This window comes from Tenrec ecaudatus, chromosome 15, assembly GCF_050624435.1.
Source record: "Tenrec ecaudatus isolate mTenEca1 chromosome 15, mTenEca1.hap1, whole genome shotgun sequence".
Classification (NCBI taxonomy): Eukaryota; Metazoa; Chordata; class Mammalia; order Afrosoricida; family Tenrecidae; genus Tenrec; species Tenrec ecaudatus.
In genome coordinates this window covers 26,383,269-26,391,475 of record NC_134544.1, presented here as the reverse complement: position 1 = coordinate 26,391,475, position 8,207 = coordinate 26,383,269, and the positions used below count along the sequence as shown (strand labels likewise).

Here is an 8,207-nt window from a genome sequence, read left to right as displayed (position 1 = left end):
TGTCCAAATCAAGATAACGGTGGACTCCCCTTATCCATCCTACCCCTGCCCTCTATAAATCGCGCATTGATTCTTCTCCACCCTATCCTGCCGGAGCACAGACATGGAAGAAGTTTGCAGGAACCCTGGTGGCGCAGTGGGTTACACCGTGGGCTGCTAGCAGGAAGCCCAGCGGTGCGATCCCACCAGCCATTCCTCTGGAGAGAGAAAGACGAGGCTTTCTACTCCCGTGAAGAGTTACAGCCTCAGAAACCCACAGCGGAAGTTCTACTCCGTGGTTCTGTAAAGTCAGGGAATGAGTTGCAATCTAGAGATTGCAGCGGAAGAGGCGCGGCAGGGGCGGGACCGGAAGTCCGGGCGGCGCGGCAGGATTGGCTGGCTCGCCCGCGGGTTCCTCGGCTGCGTGTGCGCAGACTCCCCAGCAGAGGCTTGGGCGGCTTTGGAGGTGAGAGGCTCTGAGCGGCGTAGGGAAGAGTTGGGTGGCCCAGATGGGAGGCAGCGGGTGGGGGGGGGGGGAGGGAGGGGAGAGTAGGGCTGGGGCCTTCCCGATCCCCGATCCATCCCCACGTGAGCCTGCGATATTTTCCTTATATGATCGGGCCCGTCGTGGGCGGCGCCTGAGAGGATTATGAGACGCGGTAGGCGATTCGGGGCCAGGGGGTCGGGCGCGGGCAGGTGAGGTGAGGGGCAGCCGATTAGGCGAGAGGGGAGGTTTAGGGGCGCCTCCGCCGGTGTGCTGGAGCCCTGGTCGGTGATGACGTGACCACTGCGCAATCTGAGTTTTGGAAACCGGATGATGGAGTGTGAGCTAAGCACGGACTGAGGCCGGGCGAGCCGGAAGTGCGCTGCCGACCCTCCGGGTGTGGGGGGCTTGTTGGCTGGATCGGTCTCATCCGTGAGTCCTCAGGGCTGGTCGGCTTGAGAATCCTGCTTTTCAAACGCCTCGGTGGCGTTTCGAAAGCTTTTTGGGGGGGTTTGTTTAAGCCAACTCTATTATGAAAACTTGTGAACAGAAAAAAATGGGTACAATTTACACCCATATACTCACACTTTCCCCCAGTAGTCGGCAGATGTTAACATTTGACTGTATCACACCGTATATCTGTTCTCTCATCAAATGCTCTCTGTTTTTAATGCAGACCTCGGCTGTCATCTTCTTGATTCCCACACCCCAGCTACCTGCTCCGCTGGTTTCTTAGCTGTGTTCTTTAAGGGAGCCGCGGAGTGGACCCCAGCCTGAGCCAGAAAGAGAAACTCATTGTCCTGCCTACCTCCTTAGACCTAAAATTAGTCTGCCACGTGCCAGAGGGAGTAGAAGGAAACCACACTGTCAATGACCTTCAGCCCAAGGCCACCACGAACACACTTGAACAAGTTGGGTTGAATGCTCTTTGCAGCCAGAGAGACCGTACCTCAGGGCTAGGGCTAGGGCTCCTCAGAGAGGGATAGAAAAGAGTTAGAGGACTGGGCTGTGGTTAGATATTTGGGGGTAAGCTTCAGGAAAGTGAGGATTTTCTCTGGATTAGGGCTGTCTGGAAGTGGAGACTGTTCTCTGATTGGCTATATTAGTGCATATTTACCAGGAGAAACACGGGCCTTTACTCCCCATTATAGTCTCAGAAACCCACAGGGGCAGTTCTATCCTGTCCTATAGGGGCGCTGTGAGGCGGAATGGCCTCAATGGCAGTGAGCTTGGTTTTGTTATCTGGAAGGAGAGATTAGCACTTGGCTGTAGGTGATAAAGCTGCCTCAGTCACCTGGCCACTGAGAAGACGTTAGCTATTTGGTGGTTTGCACAGTGACTTTGTCTCACTTCATCCATCACTTGTCTGATAGGTTTTATGAGATTGTGTGCAAAAGGAGGACAGCCTGGCCTCGCGTACGATGCACTTACCTCTTTTCCTATAGCTTCGTGTTAGGGAGCTCCTTACTAACCCACCCAGCTGCCCTTTGGGAGAAAGATAAGGTTTTCTGCGCCTGTAATGCTCTACAGCCTCAGAAACCTGTGTAGGGTCTTGACGAGATGGGTTTGGTTTCGGGTGTCACCAGGATCACGTGTGGATCAAATATAAAATGCTACGGTGCATCACTTACTGATGCTATTGTTCGCAGATGTTCAAGATTAGGATTTATTGTTCAGAACACTGCCGTCTGGTGAGAGATTGGTGAGAAAATCATCCGATGCTGAATTTAGAACTGAATGTTGCTGATGGGCAGCTCATAGGTCATGAAGTAGGGATTGACAGATTCAGATATAATGGATTCATGAATAAGTTCACTGTGAAAGGTTTAGCTCAAGTGTTTTCTAAACGAAAGGGTTTCTGTTGCTTGAAAATATGGGCCTACAACAAAACATGCAACTTCTCGTTCTTTAATGCTTCCCCTTCCCCCCCCCCCCCACTATCATGACCCAATTCTACCTTACAAATCCAGCTAGACCAGAGCAGGCACACTGGTACAGACAGATAAAGAGTTTGAAACACTGGGAGGCCAGGACAGATAAACCCCCAGGAACAATAAAGAGAGTAGCAATACCAGGAGGGTAGGAGGAAGGTGGGGAGGAGAAAGGGGGAACCGGTGACAATGATTGAAATATAACCCCTCCCAGGGGGACAGACAACAGAAAAGTGGATGAAGGGAGACAGCAGTCAGTGTAAGTTATGAGAAAAATTTTTTATAAGTTTTCAAGGGTTTCATCTGGAGGAATGAGCTGGTATCAAGGGCTCAAGTAGAAAAAATGTTTTGAAAATGATGGCAGCATATGTACAAAGTGCTTGACACATGGATAGATGTATGGATTGTGATAAGAGCTGTAAGAACCCCCAATAAAGTGATTTTTTAAAAAAAGACCTAAATGTGGTTGACTTTGGTAAGATGGATTGATTCAGGATGCAGAATGACGTCCTGTGAAACAAGGAAAAAAGGCAAGGAGCAGCTAGACCACCCTGGTGAATGTTCTGAAGGGAAATGCCATCCCCATTCCCAAGGCTCATCCAGCCAAAACAACGTCCCATGATTGAAGACATTACCTGACCGGCAAAATGCCAGCATCCGCCAACTTTTTTTTTTTTCTTTCTTCACTCTCAGAGTATCCTTTCATGATTTGTGTTAAAATATATTTGCAAGTTTACATGTAGTGTGTCCAACTGCCAGAGACAAAGATCAGGTTTATACAGATACTTGTAACAATGAAAGTTAAAGAAGTTGTCTACTTTCATCAGGACTTAGAGAAACATTGACACGGGATCCTGTCCTAGTCAGGGACTAGTTACACATGGAGATTTTCCCCAATTTAACCCTCTGTAGAGGAGCCCTGATGGTTAAGCAAGGTCATCTGCAGTTCGAAACCACCAGCTACTCCATGGGAGGAGAGCAAGGCGTTCTACTCCCCTAAAAAGCTACAGTATCAGAAACGCAAAGGGTCAGTCCTGATCTGTTCTACAGGATTGATACAATTCAGCATCCACTCGATGGCAGAGGTTGTTTGTTTTTTATTGAGTTAAATGTCCCCTAAGTCACTGGCACCCCCCTAGAGGAAATCACCATATAAACATGGAAACAAGTCCCAGGGGACAGCAAACAAAGGAGCAGCTACCTAGTGCCAGGGTCCAAATGAACCATTGAAGGAAGGTCAGCAGACATCTGTCAACAAAACAAACCAAGTTCACTGCTGTCCAGTCCATTCTGATTCACAGCCACACTCTGGAATCCCTGGTAGCAGTGTGGGTATGCGTTGAGGTCAGCCACAAGGTCAGCAGTTGGAGCCCACCAGATGCTCCGCGGGAGAAAGACTTGGCTTTCTATTCTCCCCATGAATCACAGTCTTAGCAGTCCGCAGGGCCAGTTCTACTCTGTCCTATTGGGCCGCGACCAGGAAGCGTCTATCAAAACTAGGATAATGACTTAGGACTTTCGTGGCCATGTACAACTGAGTCACTTTGGTGCCAAGAGTGCCTATAGGTGACGTACAAGGTGGCCGATGTCCCAAGAAAACTTTATGGATGTTGACATTCGAATTTCATACCATCTTCCCATGTCACAAAATTACCTTAAAATGTTTTCTTCTCTACCCATTTGAAAATGTAGAAGTCATTCCTTGCCCTCAGGTTGTACCCAAACAGTGGGGGGTAGTTTTGGCCACAGGCCGGTCCTGGTTCGAATGACCACACGGCATGCGGGCAGGTGGGCCCGGAGTGCCCTTCCTCCAGGAATCTTTAAGAACTTGTCAGCCCAAAGGTAACTGCCAAGCTTCACTCTCAGGTACATTTGGCACACCACTTCATTTATTGAAAAGTATTTATTTCCACAAGTTTCCATTCATAGCTGAACAGTATAGCTAAAGATTACAAGCATCAAAACAAAGGTGTACTTTACAGATTTGTTCCAAGTGGAACACTATTTTCATCAGTATTATTTCTTCCACACTGTCTGAGTCATCCCTGAATGTGAGCGTTCCGAGGGTCAGTCCTTCATGTAAACATCGGTAGGCAAAGTGTTACATCCAAACTTGAACGTGACCTCACTTTGGGAAGCAGCGGCATTCCCCTCTGATGGATCCCCGTGGTTATCAGCCAAGGGTGGTTGGAAACACAATGCTTAGTGTCTAATGAGCTCTGTAACAAGCGAGGCCAAAGAGCTCTGCTGTTTTCACTGGCATTAGCTTAATCTTCTGGACCACCTTTGCTCTCTGATGGTGGCACAGATGTGCACAAAAAGTGACTCTGCCGATGTTTGGCTCATGCAACAAATGGATTTGAGCAACCTTACAGAGAAACATTCTAGGAATGGAGACTACAGACTCCTGCCCCATGCTGCTGTTGCATGTTGGTCACCACTGGGTCCTGCAGGCATCCTGCAAGTGCTCCAACTAGGGATGCCTGGCTGCTACACAATTAGGCTAAGAGTGCACACACCACTGATTATATGCAGGAGCAATGGGTTCTGATTTTCTCTGTGGCTTATCATTGCAAGGCATTAAGGCCTTTAGAGTAAATGTCTGATGATGAATTGATGGTAAGGGTTTTCTGTCCCCTAAATATCTCCAGACCTTACCATCAATTCATCATCAAACATTCACTCTAAAGGCCTTAATTCCTGCAACTCTAATGGCGCTGGGAGAATTCACGTAGGTGATACACTCGTCAGCTCTGGCATCCCTTATCATGGCTGTGTACACAACACGTGATTAGAGGAAAACACCTATAAAACTTAAAACACAAGTATTTGATCTATAAATATTTGATTCATAAATCCTCTTCAAAATGCGTTTCAAGGTTTCAAAAGATAATAAGTTTCAAACAACATATCAAACCGACAGGATGCTATGTTGAACATGACAGTCCTGCCCTCAGCAACACTCACTGAAGAGAAATAATTGATTCAGTGCAAGGCACATAGTAGGAAAAGTGGTCAAGACTTTGAAGAAACCAAGACAGATTTCGAGTGTAGAGTTCAACTGCTCTACAATGTTCAAATGACCTCTCAACAAACAACTCTGAAGACGTAGCCACTGACCCAATTGGTTTAGACTGGCCGTCCAAGTTGGCATGGAGCATTTGTCCCATGAAGGGGTACTTCTAGTTCAATCTATTTGAGAAGGGCACCCTGGGGAATGCAGGAGAGGCTGTTGACTGGAGAGAGGGGACAAATCCATTGCCAGTGGATGGGGGTCAAGAGTTTTGAGTGTTGCATTGTTCTGGCTTCACCAAACTTAAAACAAAAGCCAAAAAAATCCAAACTCACTGCCAACTCACAGTGCCCCTGTAGGACAGGGTAGAACTGCCCCCATGAGTTTCCAAGACAAACAGTAGGAAGGTCCATCCTTCTCCTTCAGAGCTGGCTGGTGGTTTTGAACTGCTAGCTTTTGGAGCCACAGTCCAAGGCATAACCTCAATGCCACTAGGGGTTCTCAGCTTAAAGAGGATGAATGAGAAAGCCAAGATGGGAGGCCCAGCAGAGTGAGTATTTGGGGCTTGAAATGGGTTGTGTTTGCAAGGACCTTTTAAGTTGAGTGACATTAAGAGGTACTGGGAGGGGCTGGTGGAGTTCACAGAAGCGAGAGGCTGTTTGCTATCCTTTGATCTGCAAACACCATCTGCTCCTGTCTGTCACAGGGGCTCCAGCATCCAGTGGTCATCTCCCGGAAATGCACAAAAACAAAGGAGGGGCATAAAGACGAGGCAACCCTTTCTGACTGAATGCCTCCTTTTGAAAAGAGGCCACAGGATACAAAGTAGCAAATGTCTAAGCCTGTGGTTACAATATTACCACGGAATATCCTGTTCTTTTAAAAAAATCTATTTCAAAGCAGAGATATCTAGAATGATTTTACATAGCATATTTGAAAATAACCTGGAGAGGGAAAGGTAACACAGCTGTTTTTTTAACCTCTCAGTAATAATTTAGTAATTCCGGAACATTCCTTGCATGGTTGCCCACATCATCTTCTTCTCAGCCGCCACATGCTGCCACCCTATACTCTCGGGCACCAGAACCAGGAGTGCATAGGTGGTGCCCGACTGGGGGGAGGCGGGGTTCCAGGCCTTCACACTGGCTGGACTGTGCACATCTGTACACAAAACATGGTTTTCCTCCTTTGAGATATACGCCTGCAGCGGCTTTGCTGGGCGAGCATGGACTCCCTTCTGGGGCAGTGAGGCTTTCCATCCAGCTGGCGGCAGCAGTTGGGTTCAGCAGCATTTTCACACACCGCTTCTACTTACCCAAGAAGAAATTCGTAGGGAGGTGGGAGCACCGTGGGGCCTGGGTTTTTCTCATTTTGCTTCAGAAACCAGGACTCATGAGCTTTGTGGGCTGAAGGTCATTATTCCAGCCATCGCTACCTCAGCAGACGGTCCCAAACACCTTTGGGAAGCCTCTCGGACACCTCGCCACCAGCCTCCTTGCCTGGGGTGGGGGTGGGGGTGGCGCGTGTCCACTACAGCTCTGAGCACCATCGCTTCTTAGCCGCCCTCTCGGGACAAGGTACACAACGCAGACACGTCCACTGCGATCTGAATCTGGAGGGTCTCTGGTTATCTGCAAAGACCCAAACGAGACAGGCGACTGCCCTTTCCTGAGCCGGTGGCGCTCTTTTGATAGCAGCTGTGAGTTAGGAGGTGGACTTGGGTCAGCTGAAAATCGAACTGAAACACCAAAACCTCCCGTGTTTCAAGTGTTTTATTTCTGAGCAGTAGATACAAAAAAATAAAATAAAATACAATAAGGGCATAGCCACGTCTCATTCTGTAGAGCTCTGTGCAGACCCTCGACCTGCTCATGCTGAACCTGGAACCCGAGCCACCATCCGCTGCCCCGCACGCCCAACCCGTGTGGGCCCCTTTAGACTTCATTGAGGAACTCCAGGTGGAGCCCTGCGGGGATGTGGATGGAGTCCATGGTGAGAGAGGAGGGGTTGAAGGGAAACAGGACCGGAAACATGTGCTTGGCGTCCAGCAGCAGCTGCTGAGGGTCGTTCCGCTTTTGGAGTTGGGCCTGTGGGGAGGGAGGGGGAGACATGGTCAGGCACCCACGCAGCCCAGCAGGGCCGCTTCCGGGAAGTCTCAAAGGCCAGCTGGCACCTTGTTCTGGTGCGACTGCCGTGAAGGTGGCCGAGCAGGACACCAGGACCAGGAGCTGTGGTGTCCCCCACTAGCCTGGAGGGACACCCTGGACCAGGCTTGCCAGGGAGCAGATGACCCTGCATCTCCGCTTGTCTCAACTGTCTGGAACAAAGATTGGTCGCGTGCAGGTGCCCAGATCACTACATCTCAGCAGCAAAGTCTGGGGCGATGGGGCTGGAAGGAAAGGGTCTGGGCAGCTTCAGCCCTCATCCTGCCACCACCTTGGATGAGTCCCTGGCCTTCCGTAGGCCTCTGTGTCCTCCCTCATAAGCCTCCGATAGGCTATAACTTCCTAAAGCCGAGAGGAGCCTCGGAGGTGTATCGGTTACGCACTGGGCTGCTAATCGCAAGGTCAACAGTTCAAAACCACGGGCAACTCTGCAGAGAGAGACAAGGTCGTTGCTGTAAAGATCTGCAGTCCCAGAAACCCACAGGAGCAGTTTGACCCTGCCCTAGAGGGTCGCTGTGAGCTGGAATCAACTCAGTGGCAGTGAGTTTGTTTGGTTGCTTTTGAAAGAACCCAGGTGATACAGCAGTTCCGTATCTGACTGCTGACCGAGGGGGTCAGTGGTTCGAAGCCAGCTA

At 49.6% G+C, this 8,207-nt stretch overlaps 1 protein-coding gene, 1 long non-coding RNA gene and 2 other non-coding genes across 4 annotated transcripts in view; 3 read left to right on the top strand and 1 right to left on the bottom strand.

The window, feature by feature from the left end:
- The first annotated feature begins 397 nt into the window (after positions 1–397).
- On the top strand, positions 398–2,849 carry LOC142427352 (uncharacterized). Its single transcript, XR_012780033.1, has 2 exons — positions 398–445; positions 1,140–2,849. It is a non-coding gene; the product is annotated as an uncharacterized LOC142427352 (long non-coding RNA).
- Positions 542–668, top strand: LOC142428438 (small Cajal body-specific RNA 17). The gene has a single exon (XR_012780339.1).
- On the top strand, positions 746–828 carry LOC142428391 (small Cajal body-specific RNA 18). Its single transcript, XR_012780301.1, has one exon.
- A 4,492-nt stretch (positions 2,850–7,341) lies between the features above and the next one.
- Positions 7,342–8,207, bottom strand: part of MYO5B (myosin VB) — a 169,098-nt gene continuing 168,232 nt past the window's right edge. The window contains exon 40 of the mRNA XM_075533231.1: positions 7,342–7,494. Coding sequence (XP_075389346.1) covers positions 7,342–7,494 — 153 coding nt within the window. The remainder of the gene's footprint in view (positions 7,495–8,207) is intronic.